Source organism: Lepisma saccharinum, chromosome 17 (assembly GCF_977018435.1).
Source record: "Lepisma saccharinum chromosome 17, izLepSacc3.1, whole genome shotgun sequence".
NCBI lineage: Eukaryota > Metazoa > Arthropoda > Insecta > Zygentoma > Lepismatidae > Lepisma > Lepisma saccharinum.
This window is the reverse complement of record NC_139245.1, coordinates 41,946,723-41,965,270: the sequence shown is the minus strand read 5'-3', so window position 1 is coordinate 41,965,270 and position 18,548 is coordinate 41,946,723. Positions and strand designations below refer to the sequence as shown.

General features: G+C 40.9%; 1 protein-coding gene across 1 annotated transcript in view; it reads left to right on the top strand.

Annotated features, from left to right (window-relative positions):
• Nucleotides 1-18,548, top strand: part of LOC146001283 (uncharacterized) — a 245,719-nt gene that overhangs the window by 214,957 nt on the left and 12,214 nt on the right. The window contains exon 3 of the mRNA XM_083138583.1: nucleotides 7,449-7,578. Within this exon, the coding sequence (XP_082994709.1) occupies nucleotides 7,449-7,578 (130 nt within the window). The remainder of the gene's footprint in view (nucleotides 1-7,448; nucleotides 7,579-18,548) is intronic.

The following is an 18,548-nucleotide window of genomic DNA, read 5'->3' as shown; positions in this document are numbered from 1 at the left end:
GTGAGTCCTTCAAGAATGTCCTTACAGAGCTTCCAAACATGCATAATTTTAACATTTGCAATAAAGCCATTTGCCTCCAGATGAGCCTAAATATGCACGCTGGAATTGCGTAAACTCTGCCAAATGCTCCTTTGATTTTATTGAATGGGAAACTAGGGTCACCATTTTCCGTTTTGTATGTTCTCAGTGGAGCCCTTTGTTGAATCATCTTTAGAGTTACGCGACTAAAATATAGTGAGTTGATTGAGTGACACTATGTGTTTCGTTGTGGTTGTGACGATATTCTCTTATAGCTATAAGATACAGAATCAGCTGCATAAATAATAGATGAATTGTCCAGCTCTATTTTCGTTCTTCTTTCGGCTGCATTCTATATCGTTTCACGGAATTAAATTATACTTACATGGGACGACTTTGTTGACAATTTTATTTCGATTTTTGAACCTTACATTGTAGAAAACAGCCTGAATGACCGTGCTTATGGACTGCCTACTATTATCTTTGCCGTTGACTGTACATCATCATTTTCCCAAAATCCTCTTCAGTGGCGTATGCTGAATCTAACACCTGGACTAGCTTACTATGTAACGGTATATTTTGTGCTTTTAAGCTGATTCTCAGCAACATACACAATATACACTACCATACATTTTTGAATCCTTGTCCCGAGGTTCAAAACTTGCAGTACCTGAAGTTCTGTGGATGCTAGTTTAGGCAATAGACACGTACCTCTTCAAATTACAACTTAACGCCCATTTCCTTTTAGATATATATAGGTTTATTCATAATATATTTACAGAAGTTAATTCTTGGCCGTTATTCACAAAATTACATTCCGGTGTGCCCTGTCCCCCCTTCCCGAAGAGAGTGTGTAGACTCGCGTAGCCACTGGCTCCACGAGTAAAAAAAAATATAACCCTCAGTACCAAAAAAGGTGGCTGAAGGTATGTGTGTTGTGTACCCGGTTTCCCACATGAAATAAACTATTGGAATAATGTGAAAAGAGCAAGTGTGTGTATTAAAAGAAAGAAAGTTAACATCCCCGCCGTCGGTTCACATGATAAGGAAAGAAAGCTCGCCCAGCCGCTCCCCTCAGAGAAAAAGATACCTCTTACATTGCTGTACTCCGCCAAACATCTGAGGCCGACTGCTCCTCTGCCCTTCCTATTTATAGGCCCCGCTAATGACCTAAACCGTTACTGGAAACTTACCGCTCCCCCAACGGCCAAGAACCCAAAAGTACAGGAATACATAGCCATACACAATTTATAACATAAAAAAGGATCCAGTAATGATCGCATCATTACATAGTCCCCCCTTCCTGAAGAGAGGAAAATCAAAGTTCTGTAACCTAGAAAAAATAATAATAATATACACAAAACACTTGTCCGCAGTTTCTGTTCACTACAAACACACTTTCATTAGATAACACGACACTGACAGTCAATGTTCACTCTAATTTTGTCCACAAGTGTACTTCGAGATCCATGATCTTCCCTCAGCACTGGAGCTGGTTAACACACGTCGATTCTTACCCGCTCAGCATCTCTTCCATCCTTCCTCCTGGACCAATGAGAGACAGTCTCCTGGAAATCCATCCAAGTCATCAAGGCTGCTGGTTCGAGTCCCGGCAACGCCACTGGTCTGCGCTCCTGCCGAGATCGGAAGACACCGCTTCTACCGGTTTCCACATGAATGGATCGAAGTGGCTCTACATCCGAAGATGTCACTGCTATGCTCGGTGCTAGAACTGCGTTCACTCGCCACCGAACTGCGACTTCTCGACGAAATTACGCGGTAAAAGAATGCGCACTAACTTTGCGTTACTTTCGCGATGAAATTGACTGCGGAACGACACTTTTGTATGAGTACTGTATGAGGTATGAGGTAGAGAAAATAAGTGAAAGATAGAATAAAGAAAAGATAGATAAGTCCCATGTACAATATTTACAAAAAATCCCCCTTTGAAATTAGACTAGAATCTGTTTCTCAGCTTGTAACGCATCCGGGATATATCTTCGTCTTGCTCCTCCTGCCGAAGTTACGTGCGCTCTCTTTGCTGAATTGGGTTCGGCTACTTTCCTTGCAAAGTCAGGTGGCGAAGAATAAGGCTTCAACTGGTCACTGTTGGCTCTCAATATTCTTCCGTCCCCGCTGTGTTTCATTTTGAAAGTATTTGCCGAAGTTTGCTCCACAATTGCGTGTGATCCAGAGGACTTCCCCGAGAATTTACTGGTTACTCTTCGGGCCTTACCAGAGATAGGATGTTCCTTAAGCCAAGCTTTATCCCCCACCTCAAACGTGCATTTGCGGCGTTTCCTATCACAAGCTTTCTTCTTGGCGTCTTCTATCCTGAATTTCGTTTCCTCCTTACTTGACATGAAATCTTGCTTATTCCTGTCATCTTTTAATACGCAGCATGGCTGGCACGACTTACAATACTGGATAACGTCTTTAGTTAGGCCTATCCAAGTGTATTGTTCCCTAACCTTCGCTAACGTTTTCAATCTCCCAGGATGACAAGCGAATGCATTATCATGCAACGACACGAGAATTTGCGAACGTAGAGAAGTAGGTGCCCATATTTTCCCTTTTCCCTTCTCTTTGTACTTTTCCGTAGGCAAATTTCTCCTAAGAATTCCCTCGTTGTCGAAGTACGAAGATTTGGCCTGGGTCTTCACCTTTTCCTTGTACTTCTTCGTTCCTTCCACCTCCTCATTCCTTGTAGCCCTCGCTACGTCAGCAAGAAACTTGTCTTTCATTTGCTCGGAAATGAGGGAGGCTGTGTCCAGAAACCTACGTGGCTCCTCAGAATTGTATTCTTCATTTCCCTCAGTGGCAGAGAATGGCAACAATGAAGAATTTTCCATATCTTTAGTTCCAGAGAGACGAACCATGGGCAATTTTGTGCTCCGAAGCAAATTTTCCCTCTGTTGCTTCCTCATTTGCTTCGCACTTTCCTTAGTACACAAAGCGCTGAAATCTGCAACTGATTTCTGCACAGTGTCAGTCGAACATTCCACACGGTCAATCATGTCCTCAGTTTCGGGGTGTGGTTTGCAATTTCCCATCGTCGCGGTTGCTTCAGCTACAGTTTCATTTCTTTCCATCGTCGCAGTCATCGTCGCGGTTAGCCCAGCTCCAGCTTCCACAGTCGACGTCCTCCCCTGCTGCGAGAACGGAAGCCTCTTTCCCACTTCCCTCTTCTCCGCAGAAAACAAGTGAATGACGTTACTGTCCTCGAAACTGTAGCCTCCCTGCTTCAAATGTAGCGATATGCCGGCCTTCCTTATGAACCCACGACCTGCGATAAATCCCGTGAAACAATTGCGCAGAACGACGAATTTATGCTTAAATTTCAACCCATTCAAATGTACAGTAAGATTCATTTCCCCACATGATTGTACAGAGCCTACTGCCAAAGAAATATTAATACGTTTATTGTGAATCTTATTTCCTTGTTTTTCCAATTCTCTTGCGATCTCAACAGACACGGTGCTCATAGACGCACCAGAATCCAAATATAGCGTGAAGTCCTTTCCCTGAACCTTACAGGTGACTAACGGTTTTTTGTCGCCAGAAGTGAAATTTCTGCAGTTACGTATTTCCCTATTCCTCCCCCTGTTTTGCTTTCCTTCTACGTGTGCAAGAACCGGAGTTATCTGTTCTGGTCTAACGGTATCTTTAGAGACGGCACAGGTGGCGCCCTTCTGCTGACCATCATACCCTCTTCTCCTCGCCGGTTCTTCTGCTCTCGACGGGGTTCCAATATTCCCGGAAAGGCTCAAGCGGTTGAAAAGACCCGGATTTATGGCACTCATTGATACTTCTGTTCCCACGCGGCCGAAAGTGTTCATTGTCCCCGCGGCTGCTAATTGCCTTGTGCCACTCGCTGAAGTCGGCATGGTAGACAGATGCGGCGAACTGTTGTCCCTCAGTTCTGGACAATAGTACAGGGCTTCTGAATACAATCTCTTTTGAATGTCCATAGCGCGAATCTCCAGATCTTTCAAGGTTGCAAAGGTTCTATCGTACAGGTGCGTTCTGAATTTAGGATGGGAAAATTTCAAAACGTGCTGGATGACCTCGTCTTCTGTCCCCCGTTTCTCCCTCATTGCAAAAAGCTTCCTGGTGTGTCGAATAAATGCAAGAAGAGACTGGTCTGGTGACTGGTAATTGTTCTGAATGATCCTTGCTATTTCCGAATCATAATCGACACTAAAGAATTCCTCAAGAAAAGCCTTCTCGAATTCCCTAAAAGTGCCGAAAGGTCTCGAAAATCTGAACCAATCTGCAGCGATTTCCTTCAACGAAAGCGGCAAGATTCTATCTAAGAGAAAAGTATCCCCAATTTCCATGATTTCCTGATAACTGCGTAATTCATACAAATAATCGTGTGGACTTACATCGCCGACGTTTCCCTTAAAGATCGGAATGTTAATGTTGCTTTTTTCCAAGATTTTGCTCATTTTTTCCTCGCCGGTCCTTATCGAAGTTCCTTGTGTAACATTTAGAGAAAGTCTCTCAAGTTCCCCCACAATATCTTCCTCAGGCCTTCCTTCCAAGTTCGCATTGCCTAGCAACTTGCTAATGAGCTCCCTGTCTATTTGAATTGCCATTTTGTCTTCTATTACTTTCTTTCCACTTCACAATAACTAATGCCTTCAGTACTTCTCACAAAAAAATATCCCGACTATGAGCCCCCAGTATGTACGCGGTATATTTTGTGCTTTTAAGCTGATTCTCAGCAACATACACAATATACACTACCATACATTTTTGAATCCTTGTCCCGAGGTTCAAAACTTGCAGTACCTGAAGTTCTGTGGATGCTAGTTTAGGCAATAGACACGTACCTCTTCAAATTACAACTTAACGCCCATTTCCTTTTAGATATATATAGGTTTATTCATAATATATTTACAGAAGTTAATTCTTGGCCGTTATTCACAAAATTACATTCCGGTGTGCCCTGTCCCCCCTTCCCGAAGAGAGTGTGTAGACTCGCGTAGCCACTGGCTCCACGAGTAAAAAAAAATATAACCCTCAGTACCAAAAAAGGTGGCTGAAGGTATGTGTGTTGTGTACCCGGTTTCCCACATGAAATAAACTATTGGAATAATGTGAAAAGAGCAAGTGTGTGTATTAAAAGAAAGAAAGTTAACATCCCCGCCGTCGGTTCACATGATAAGGAAAGAAAGCTCGCCCAGCCGCTCCCCTCAGAGAAAAAGATACCTCTTACATTGCTGTACTCCGCCAAACATCTGAGGCCGACTGCTCCTCTGCCCTTCCTATTTATAGGCCCCGCTAATGACCTAAACCGTTACTGGAAACTTACCGCTCCCCCAACGGCCAAGAACCCAAAAGTACAGGAATACATAGCCATACACAATTTATAACATAAAAAAGGATCCAGTAATGATCGCATCATTACAACTATGACACCTGGTCCTAGGCTATGGAGGAAGGGAGAAGACTAGGCTCATTCTTGACGTCTTCAAGGAAGGCACGTTGCCATCCCAGCGGTAATCAGGTTGCAAACTTTCAGGTTGCCAACTTCTAAGAATTCAGGTTGCTAACTCCTAAGAATTCAGGTTGCCAACTCCTAAGAATTCAGGTTGCCAACTCCTAAGAATTCAGGTTGCCAACTCCTAAGAATTCAGGTTGCCAACTCCAAAGAATTCAGGTTGCCAACTCCTAAGAATTCAGGTTGCCAACTCGTAAGAATTCAGGTTGCCAACATGTAAGAATTCAGGTTCCCAACTCGTAAGAATTCAGGTTGCCAAATCCAATGAATTCAGGTTGCCAACTCCAAAGAATTCAGGTTGCCAACTCGTAAGAATTCAGGTTGCCAACATGTAAGAATTCAGGTTGCCAACTCGTAAGAATTCAGGTTGCCAAATCCAATGAATTCAGGTTGCCAACTCCTAAGAATTCAGGTTGGCAACTTCAGAATCGCCATTTTATTCTTTTTTATATCAGGTTAATTCACAGCTTCGCAGATAGCCTACCTAGCCTGGAATATACGCTCCTGTTAAGTGGATATTCAAAATGTGCAGAACAATCTCATTTTTTTATTATTGAACATTACATCTTGTATCGATTAGACTACACTGTTTTATCCATATGTAGGAACAAATTTAGTGGTTTCGTTCTTGAGTCAGATTGTAGGTTTAGTCCAGGTTAACTGCTGTGTACAAAATAAGAACTTTGGCTTGTTTTGTTTCTTATTCAATAGCCAATATTATTGTCTCTTTCCTTCCAAACATACTGTTTCAATCATGGATACCTTATTGTAGAGTCACCTTTACATTACTTTCATAGAATGAGAATTTCACCCAGCAAAAAGAAAGAAAACTTGGAAACAAGTTCAAGGGTGAACTGTGAGAGACGTGTTTCTCTTTCCATGATGAAATTATTTTCTTTCAATGTTTCTAATCTCTTATTGATGACTAAATTGAAATATGTGCATCCTGATGGATTTATTCGGCTCTGTTATTTGTATTTCTTCTGTAACGTCAGAACAATTCCGTCTGTACTTCACAGTGTGTTTTTTCTATGGCTATTTGCATTTCGCTGAATTGCATTGATTGAATTGTTGTTTTGAGTCCACCTTGTGCACAGAATGGCTAATAGGGACTGGACCTACAGTTTAAAGTGGGATCCGAACCACTACGTGCCTCCACCGGGTATCGAACGCGGAACCCCTTGATTACAGGGCGAGGCCTACTCTATTCCGCTGAAGAATGTGTAGATTTTTGTTAACTTTTGGCTACTGTAAAAGCTAACGAAAAGCAAAACCAAACCTCGTTACATGTATTATTATTATTATTATTATTATTATTATTATTATTATTATTATTGCATTGGATTTACACTGAAAGCGATTTTTCGTGTACATTTTTACGGGTTTGACGCCCCACACTAACCATATAAATAATAATTAAATTTAAACAGATTGCAAGAATATTCCTACAATGATTACGACCAACCTACGTGGTTAGCACAGGGGCCCAGGGTTCGAATTCTGGCCTATGCATGCGAGTTCTTTGTGTGTGTGTGTGTGTCCTTCATCCTCATCGTTGCGATTAGCCAAGGGTAGCAGAAGAGCGACCCTAATAACAACAATCAAATCAAGATAATTACAATGTTATAGATTACAAGTGTAGGTAACGAAAAATATTAATTTGAAAATGCTTTGTGTAAATAATCAAGATAGAAATATCAAATAGGCAAACAATATGGAGGGAGGGAAGGGAAAATTAATTAATGGGATTTGACAAGGATGGAGGAAAAATAAACAACAGACGCAAGTCAACAGAAATGGAAGAATGCAATAAAACAACAGATTAAGATTGGAGATGGGAAATCTGACTTACTAGTGCATGTATGAATTTATTAAGAATATTTAGTAGATGTCACCTAACACATGTAACCTTTTGTTTCAGATTTCGGGCTGAGCAACATTTGGAGTGAGAATTCTCCGCTGAAGACTCACTGTGGCTCTCCGGAGTATGCGGCACCGGAACTCTTCATCGAGGGGAAGACCTACGGCCCGGAGATCGACCTTTGGAGTCTGTAAGGATAGAACGCTTCACTTAGTCGTAAATGTTTAATTCAAGGCACGTCTGCTCGGGGAGATCTGATCGAAACATGGTCAATAACTTAAAAATAGATCCAGTTTAATTTCAAGTTCCAATGAACTATAGTTCAAGTTCACAAAGTGAAATAGAATGGTAGAGGCATACCAAACTCGTGAACGGACAGAGCAATCGTTGGGATTCGCGGGAATACAGTAGCATACTGCACATGAATAGGTTCATTTCATGGTCACGCACCAGGAGCGGCTTGGTGCAGCCTTCTGGAAACATGTCCGAAATACTGGACCACGGTGACAGATCTTTATCTTGTAGAAATCCATTATACAAAACGTCTTTCCCACCTGCATTACCTTACTTCATTGTAATTCGTTAAGTGGGCACGAAGTTGTGAAAGTGTAAATATAATTTTGAATTTTCCTGCATAAGTGTGTGCACATGGCGTATTCTCCCATGTTACTTGGTAAACCGCCGGGTTTTATATATATATATATATATATATATATATATATATATATATATATGTTTTTGTTTTACTTACATGCCTGCGTTGGTGTTTTATTGCTATTATATCTAATTAAATATAACAAATATAAACAATATATAAGAATTGTTACGGTAAAGTAGACCAAATTTTCAGAATACCGCCATATGTGTTAGCATATTTTTACACGAGGGAAAATTTTAAACTGCAACGATCCTGCGAGATCCCTACAAGGTTATGCATATGTTATTTTTCTTGTCATTGTTGAGAATCGCATTGTGTAATATTATCTAATCTGTTATCGCTTCTGCATATGAATTCACTGCAATGCTTGGTAGACAACGAAGTTCTACCGTATCTCACTAGGGAGCGTTACTGTTTTAATAGTTCATTGTTATCACGTATAGATGGCACTCAATAATAAGCAGCGCTCTCGTAAAACACAAGTATCCACTAGAGGCGCTGGCGTTGTGCTCAGATTTGCATATAAGCAGCAACGCGGCCCCGGCCAATCAGTCTGAGTCAGGAGTTGCTCGTTCGTATGCACAGTTGTCTGTGGATGCATTACGTAATCTTCGAGATGCTCGGCATGGAAATAGCAGGTTGCTTATGCAAATAATGAGCTATTTGACAACAAATATCTTCTAAAATATAGTAGCAGGGAAAAAGTTACAACTTTTACTCTTAAGATTTATCCTTTCTCACGCTTAACATGTAAGGGAGTCTTAAATTAAGCGCGTTGGATACCTTTTTGCTGTATGTTTTGAAATAAGATTATTTTGTTCTTGTCAACTGAAATCATGCCTAAATGCTATGGAAAGCTGTAAAAACTATTATTAGAAATCTAACGGAAGAAATCTAAAATATCACAGCTTTCCAGTCGGTAATTGCGTAAGTAAACGAAAAGACAAGATTCATACAAAAAAAAAGCGGGATTGCCCATTTTTGTCCAAAAGGCATTGGGCGAAATCTAAAAGCAGATTTTTTGTATTACGTAAATATAAGGATATACTAAACGTGACTGCTTCCCGTAAAATATCACTGCACTCTTCGCGTTTCTCCTCTGTATTTTCTTTGGCGCCGTCAATAGCTCAAACACATTGTTTTTTTATATATATAAATTTGTCACATATTTGTTTAAATTTGTATTTTGCATTGTCATCTGTTGTGTAATACATTGTTACCTCAGGTACGCTCGAAGTCGAGGCCCATGATAACAAATTCGTGAGCCCCCGTCACCAGGGTTTTTACGCAGATGTAAAATAAAACTTATTTTCTTTGTAAATTATTAATATAAAAACTACTTTAACTATATTACATTTTTAACTAAATCATTATTTTCTGAAGATACTTTACGAAGACACCTCACGTCCTCGCCTTCACTAACAATTTCTTAATATAGAATTGTCCTTTCACAAATTTTTAAACTTGAGAAACCTGTTGATGTATACGTCTTGCAGAGTACTTGTATTAAAACAAGACAACGATTAACGACAAATTATTTGGATTGAATTTCGAAGTTTTAGTAAGAGCTTCAGATTCCTTTTTCATGCGTATTATACACTTGGATATGCTAATTTATGACTGATCCATGGGCGTGCGCAGGGGGGGTTGTCAAGAGAGGGTAGTTGTCTCCCATAATACTCTCACTTAGAATTTTAGGTGTAGAGGAATCTTGTCATAGTTATTAAACAATATTACTTTCTTTAAAAATATGTAATTTTCAAGCAGGACAATATTCCAAGCAACTACGGAGGGGAGGAAGATGTATTATTTCCTATGAAATTGAACTATCCCAATTCGTTCTCTAGCATCTTTCTTGTTATTAACATTCCGCACTATTCGATAAGCGGCGATTGGTTGGGAAAAGTGGGGAGGGGGCAAGGACAGTTTACTATGAATTTGTAGACAAGGCTTAGCACTAAGATGCAATAGTGCGGGGGCAGAAAGTGTGGGGGCAACTGCTCCACACGCTCCGCTAATTGCTGCCACGGTCAGAAAATAATAAATTATGTGTTGTTGTGTTGAATCTGCTTTACGAAACCATGTTTATATGTAAAATGGTCTCTGAACCACAGAGAGGGGAATATAGGAGGGAGCAAAGAACATTGGTGCCACAAAGTTTGAATTCTTGTAATAGGCCTACATTGATTTTCGGAGTGTCCGGACACTATATACGCCTCTATTCCATACCCATCAATGCAATAAGACAGTGAGATGAAATTGGGATTTTCTTTCTTCGATTGAACTTTCAACAGGGCTCTTGCCTCTCCTCTAATCAGAGATTCTGCGCACGCCTATGGACTGATCACATCATCCCCATCCTTGGCCGTGGTCAAGAAAGTGTGGAGACCTAACTCCACGCCCCTTATACGCCTTCATGGCGTGGTGCAAAGCACAGGGGAGCACTTTACTTTTTTTATTTTACAGATTCGGATGGAAAGTTTTTTTTAAAAACTTACTTTTTTGTGTTATACCACTGCCAACTGCCATACATAACAATATCATTCGCAAGAAAAACATGTTTTCTTTTAATTTTTGTTTGGTTCTAGTTTTTGAAGTAATTTACGTTTTATATGTATTTTACGTTTTAAGCGTAATTTACGTGTCATGTAGAAAACCTTTTTCACGCGTAATTGCAGAACCCTGCCCCTCCCACGCCATACATAGTGCAGGAGGCCTTAGAAAGAGCGTCTCGCGGGCTAACAGCAGACGTCGCTCGCACACTATTGCCGATACTCTCGCGTCGTCTGCTCCTCAGCCGAACAAACAGGCCGAGGTAGCAAGAGGCAGAGGTCAATCACCCTTCCAGAAGGGTGCAGCAAGCTAGCTGTGGCAACCGGGCTCGCTCATTCGCGGACCTGATTGGTTCCTGCAGACACACCTCCCATATTGTCGTCTGCTGTAAGCCCGCGAAGCGATCTTTCTAAGGCCTCCTGCACTATAGTATGATTTCAGCTACATTTTTATAATCTTGCCGCATTAAAAAATAATAATAATAATAATTTCGACTATTTTCTGAAGCATCAAGCAATATTTTTCCCGTGGAAGCCCCTTTGCATATCGCGGTCCGGGGATATGGTCTTTCAAGTTCCCCAACCAACCAAACTCGGGTCTGACGTCATCAAAGAAAATTATACATATGAGAGATTGATTTTACTTCGCAGTTCATTTTTTCGAACAGGGTTAAGTTTTAAATTTTAATAGCTTATTAATTTTCACTGGGCTCTTGCGTTACCCAATAGCTAACGCTCTCTCCTTTGGCAAAAGGGGTCCCGGGTTCGATTCTTGGTGGTAATTCGCAGAGTCGGGAGGACAATTGGGGAGTTATTTGAAAATAGCGGTCTCCGGTCTCGAAAGTCAGAAAACAGACAATGGGATTCGATGCGCTGACCCAAGGGGTCCCGGGTTCGATACCCGGAGGAGGCACATAGTGGTTCGGATTCCACTTTAAGCTGTAGGTCCAGTCCCGATTAGCCTTACTGTGCATAAAGTGGACTGAAAACAGCAAATCAATCAATCGATGCGCTGACCCCGCGTCACCCAATGAAAAAGCCGCTCTAGCAGGACCTGCGTCAAATAATTTACAATGTCGATTTTCAGCAAAGGTTATGCGTATCCCTACAAGTACTGTACATTTAGAGACTGCAAGGGGTAAGACTCGTTTAGAAATATTATTGTATTTTTATTAAAATTTATTGTAAAATTGGGGTGTAAGGGTGACCTTCCACGTAGTACACCCTTGACTGCAGACTAACGAGGCTCTGGCGACTGGCCCTATGGTCAGTATAATTCTGTGTGTTGTCCTGTATTTTGTCATTATATGTGCTGAGTGCCCCTTTACAGCCTCACCTTTAACCAAAGTCAGAAAATTTTAAGATTTTAGTTATACGGCATTACAGTTATGTATTTGTTTATGGTAAGGGGCTGGACTGGTGCAAAATAGCCTAAGTGCTGACGCATCCAAAGTTTTAAATTCAAATTCAAATTATTGTAAAATTATTTGTTACTTCAATTACCACTCGTAAATGCTTCTCGCATTAAAGAAATAAAGGCCGCGGTGGCTCAGTCGGTAACGCGTCTGACTACCATGCTCAAGGTCCCGGGTTCGATCCCCGGCCGGTTCAAATCCGGGAACTTTTCTAACGGTGAAAGCGGCCCCGGCGCCCACCCAGCGTCGAATAACATGGGTACCTGGGGGAAACCCTGGGGGGTAAAGGCGGTCAGGGGCGTGATGCTGATCACATCACCCCCACTCACGACCGGATCAAGAAAGTGTGGGGCGTTACCCTCACACCCCCTATACGCCTTCATGGCGTGGTGCTATGCACAGGGGAACACTTTACCTTTTTTTTATTAAAGAAATAATGCGTACGCAGGATTATTTTTCGGGAGGGGCCGGAATTGTAAAGGTTGATAATGCATAGGTGCTTCAAGGGGGATGATATACACAAGACGATATTTCGTATACACTCAAAAATTGCAATCGGAGTCATTTTAAAGAAGTGGGGTTGTATTTACCACTCCGTTCTCTCCAAATTCTTCACTGGTTTTATTTCAAAATTGTTGAACTTCTCAAAATTTCGGAGGGGGCTGTAGCCCCATTAGCCCCACTCTGGGTACGCCAGTGCTCCATGGTGAAGTGGTTAACACAACGCGTGACGACGCCAGGGTACCCAGGTTCGAATCCCTTCCTGGGCATGCGTGTTCTTTGTGAGTATCGTTTCATCATATCATCACGCATCCTCATCTTCGCGATTAGCCAAATATAGCAGATAAGCAAAGGAAAATAAACTAATTCTATCAATCAATTATTTAATTTTAACTCTTTCACTTATTATGTAATTCTTTTTAGCATGCGACTTTTTTGTTAAAATTATAATACAATTTATAAAACCAAATCATGAAATGCTAAATGAGAACACTGCAACTTTCTTTGTAACGCATCGATAAGAAAGTTTCAAACATGAATTTTCAAAATACATTAGCACGTGTACTTTGCCTTCTTTTAATAGTATCGCATTTTCAATTATATTACTAATCATTAAAAGGATGCCTCAATCGGATGGTAACAATTCATATTTTTCCCCTTCTCAAAGCAAAAAATTACTTTCGCTCTCTGGATACTCCATATAAATGCTACGGGCCGTCTGCTTCAGCCGAGCTCAGTGCCTCTACGGTGACGTCACGCGTTCGTGAAAGATCGGCAATCTTCGGATGGCTTTACCTATTCTCTATATACTTTGAGTGAGTCAGTCTGTGTTGGTTCTTTGGCGATCAGAGGGCTGCACAACGGCCAGAATCGCTTACTAGGCCCGCCTGGCTGGACGGGCGAGCGAGTAAAACTATATACCTGAGTTTTGACCCGTCAAGCATCGAAAGCCCACGGGTAACTGGAAGGCCTTGCAAGACGAAGCTCGCTTATCTTCAGCGAGTGCTCATTCCGGTTTTGCACCGTCTCCAGATACATGAGTCACGCAGTCACCGTTGCCAACTTGTAGATTCTAAACTGTTCTAGGAGCACTTAAAATGTTCATCACTTTTATCAATTTGAAATTGCAGACATTTATTCCTTGCTAGAAAACATTTGTATTGCTCACACCCAGTGGCGGCGATTGGGTTCCAAAACTAGAGGGTCAAAGTGCAAAGTGTAATTTCCCTTGGTACATGAGGTTAGCGTGGTGCAAAAGTATCAAAAAGTAGGGGGGGGGCAACTGCACTCTCTCGGCCCCGCCCCTAATTGCTGCGACTGCTGACACCTGTACAGGAGCACGAACCAAGTTTCGCAAAAAGTGCCATCGTAAATACTTTGTGTGACTGGTGGTTGTTCTACATTATACTTTTTTGGGGGTGCTCCCCTATGGCGCAGTAGTAGTGTCGTCGCCTTGTAATCAAAGGGTACCAGGTTCGATACCCGGTGGAAGCACATGATGGTTCGGTCCCACTTTAAACTATAGGTCCAGTCCCGATTAGCCTTATTGTGCATAAATTGACCAAATAAATGAATCAATCAATCAAACAGATTTTCTCTCAGGTGTAATTTTGCCAATTCAATATCCTAATTAGTTGCTCAAGATCCCCCCCCCCCCTGAACACTAAGGCACGATGGTCCATAAAATAGAACATGAAATCAGAATTTGCATTATAAAAGGTTTTTGAATATTGTCATCTCTTTCAACAAATCGTCGTTCGCTAGTGTTGTTGCTAGTTATCTTGTTCTCAGACCGCATTGATAGTAATACGATACAAAATATAATTGTTAGCTTGTATTTTCACACGGGTGCAAATAACAGGCAATGCTATTTACACATTTCAACAAACAAGCAACGTAAAAATGAAACCGAGAGAAGATTTACGATTTCAAGACCAGAAAGGCGACATAAAATGAACAAGACACACAGACCTATTTCAAGACCATCGAAACAAATTTAGAAAATATGTGGTAGTTGGTTTGACATAATAATGACACTGATTTGAGAAGTTACAAAATCTTAGGTGCAGTGGCTTAGCAACATATCGCGAGGTCCTGGGCGAGATTAGAATGCAAGGCCCCATCGTTCATTAAGTTTGAAATATCAATGTAAATCGATACACAGTCATCAAGGAAACGTCAGCAAATTATCATATTTATATAATAGCCTTCAATAATAATTAATTTCTGACGAAAATTATATTTAATAGTAGGCGACAGAGAAATTTACACTTGGCAGAGCTACAGTAACACGCTGCTGGAATTTTCATTAACCAAGGCAGTAGTAATAGTACGTTCTTTAAGATGTTCTTTAGGCAGTAAGATAACTGAAATATCCTTAAATGTGCTAAACTTTTTTTAAAAAAATCAGAAATACAAAGTAAGAATCTTGAAATATAACCTATATATTATTTAATGAGTCGTTCTTTGTTTCCTCATTTCGAAGTTTGTAGGATGTAAATGTCACAAACCATGGCTTAAGTAGAAAATATGGAAGGACGCACATAAAATGTCAGTGCTTGATAGAGCGGGGGAAGGGAGTGCGCTAAACCACAATCCTGTCTAGGGGCCCACTGTATCTACCTACAAGCTCTTCTACACAATCGGTTTCAACATCAGCAAATCTTAAAACGATAGTCATTTGCACAATAAATGTGAAATGTTTGGTATAATCAACTGATACAGCTAATTTGACTTTTTTTTTAAATTAGCAATTTTGACTTTTTTTTAATTCGCAATTTTGACTTTGTTGCACATAAATTGTACCAGTTAACTTTGAATTTTAGGACTTAGATGATAATAATAACTGTGAATCTCATTTTGTTGTTACGTCTTAATGTTCTTGTAATATTAAATATTTGACGCAGTGGCGTAACAAAATCGTAAAGTACGCTTGCGCAAGAAATAAACTTGGGTCCCTCAAGTACAGTCAGCTTCTTCCAGGAAATTTACGTAATTACTTAGAATGGCTGGTTGTGGCTGCACTTACATTAATAACTATACAAATCGATGCTCTAACTCTGAATTTTCACATATTACAACATATCTTTCTTTGACATTTATGTATTCAAAAGAAGAAAATACAAATACTTACTTATCCCTTCCCCCAAACAGAAGGCGGTACAGGATACAAAGAACACTGGAAGCTAGTGTAGAGCTATCAAGGAGAAGAAACTTTCCTAAAGCACTTGATTTCAGATTTAAGCACATTCCTGAAACATAGAACTTGATCAGGAAATTCGGAAGATAAATCATCTTCGTGCCCGTTACAGAGGGCAATAGCTGCGTCTGAAGTTGTAGGAACGAAGGAAGAACTGCTAATATTATCCATACCCTTCTTCAGTTTAAAACACCAGAAGCATTTAAATGCCCCATTCTTTGCTCCGTGGCAGTTTGAGGTGCTTTACCGTTAACATATTAAAATCGGGTAGGCTATGCAAGGTCACGACACAGAAGAAACCTCAAGGTACCTGCGCCTAGCAGAAATTCAAATATTTCCATGCGTAGTGAAATATAATGGCCGTTGGCAACACTGACAGTAGTGCTCGTCGTCTACCTGCAAGAACTACATCGAGTCTCACGGGTCTTCTTAAGACCCGGGTAATAGAAAAACCTTGAAGGCATCGATGCCTGTGCAAAACTGTGACGTGAAGCTCGCTTGCGCGATGTCGAACATCTGGGCTTGATGTGCGTGTTGCATATTATTGTAGGCGCGCCTCCTCGCAGACGGGTTTTCTCCGGGTCTTGTGCAGGTCTCTGTTGGCGATTCGTTGTCGAAACTCTGCTCCCGCAAAATAGCCCAGCATTTGCAAGTACACGGATGCTCAGGAATAAGAAGATTCCTACAGTGTGGCCTACTCTGGTAGAACGGGAACTAGAGATAGCAATATCCCTCGGCCTACCAGGTAGATTATACGAAAGATGGCGTTCACAGTAGTGTTGCCCACGGGACGAGACGGGACAGGCTTTTAAAAATTCGAGACGAGACGAGATTGATCATGTGTCCCTTTGACAAACGAATATTTTCGAGACGAGACAGCATTTCACAGCATTTCCACGAGACGAGAAAGGCCAAAGTCTCGTCTCGTGGGCAACACTAGTTCACAGTTTATTAGTTTCTCATTAAAGGTGATTAAGCAGTTCATTAATTACTGCAGTTAGCTTAGCTTAATTAAATAATTAATTAAAGGATTAAAGTTAAATAAGCTTTAAATATTACAAGCTTACATTAAATTCATATTGATCTTTGGTATTATTCTTTTGCTAACAGGAAGGCAGATTAAATGTTCCTTGAGTCGCAAACTAATGCCCTATTGTCCCCATATGCCAACACAGTTGTCTTCCAGAAGAGAAATGTTAATGCAACATTTAATTGATACCCTAAGAAAATAAGGTCCCATATTTCCCCACTGGTACAGTCACAGACACTGCTGGCTTGTAACGATTCCATTGAAAGTCAATGTATTCATTACAAGCCGGCAGTGTCCATGACTGTACCTCATAAAAGGAAAATGGTCACTGCCCTCCCTTTTTAAAAATTCAAGCAGAGGAGCTTCGAACCCAGATCTTCAGGGACAACGTAGTGCAGTGCAGTGAAGTTATATCAGAAGATATAGTGATTTCGTTCCATGTGGATATATTTGGCGCCCATCGTTCTGTGTGGATATATACATTTATTTACCCCAGCGTAATAAACTTGTTAAGTCGACACTAACTTTCATTGTGTATACCCGAACCCTGAGTATACGAGGGCCACTATTTATATTTTGAGCCTTGGCAACACTGATTGAAGTTAGGCGCGATTTGACGTTTGCACGGAATCGTCTGGCATTATTGACCATAACGTACTTCAAATGTTTTGTCAATAGCTTCATTTGTGTTGTTTATGTTGCCTTGGAGATTGCGCGACAACAATAAAATGGAATTAACTCGTGAACATTTTCGTGCGATGATTTTTTACGATTTTCGACGTGGATTATCAAGACAAGAGTGCATCGATCAACTTACTTCCACATTTGGCGATGAAGCCCCATACTTTGCCACTGTGAAACGCTGGTATAACGAATTTAATCGTGGCCGCCATTCGCTCACCGACGAGATTCGCGAAGGTCGTCCAAAATCAGTTGTTGTTCAAGAAAACATTGATGCTGTGCAAAACCTAATACTGCAAGATCGTCATGTGACATACTGTGAGATTGAGGCAACCATAGGCATTAGTTCCACCAGCATATATAAAATATTAAATGATCATTTAGCTGTGAGAAAGGTATGTTCTCGTTGGATCCCACACAATTTGACAAAAACTCAAAAAGACGCTCGCGTCAATTGGTGCAAACAAATGCTCAATAAATACAATCTTGGTGTTTCAAAAGACGTATATAAGATTGTAACAGGTGACGAATCATGGATATATGCATATGAGCCGGAACGTAAACAGCAGTCGACTGTATGGGTGTTTCAAGATGAACCCAATCCAACAAAAGTTGTTCGCGCTCGAAGCACATCGAAACAAATGGTCGCCTGTTTTTTCGGGAAAACTGGTCATGTGGCAACTGTGCCTTTAGAGGAACGTAGAACGGTCAACTCTGAATTGTACACAACAATTTGTTTGCCAGAGGTCTTCGGTCAAATACGGAAAACAAACAAACGCCGTCGGATCATTCTTCATCAAGACAATGCCAGCTGTCACAGATCTCGTCTAACAACCGACTTTATGAACAGTCAAAAAATCGAATTGATGGGTCATCCGCCGTACAGTCCTGATTTGGCACCCAATGACTTCTTCTTGTTCCCGAATGTCAAGAATAAATTGCGTGGACAATGATTTTCGTCGGCGGAAGACGCCGTTGATGCGTTCAAAAACCATATTATGGAGGTGTCTCAAGAAGATTGGAAAAACTGCTTTGACAAATGGTTCGAACGAATGCAAAAGTGTATTGACCATAAAAGAGAATACTTCGAAAAACAATAAAGCAGTTTTCAATGCCAAATTCCT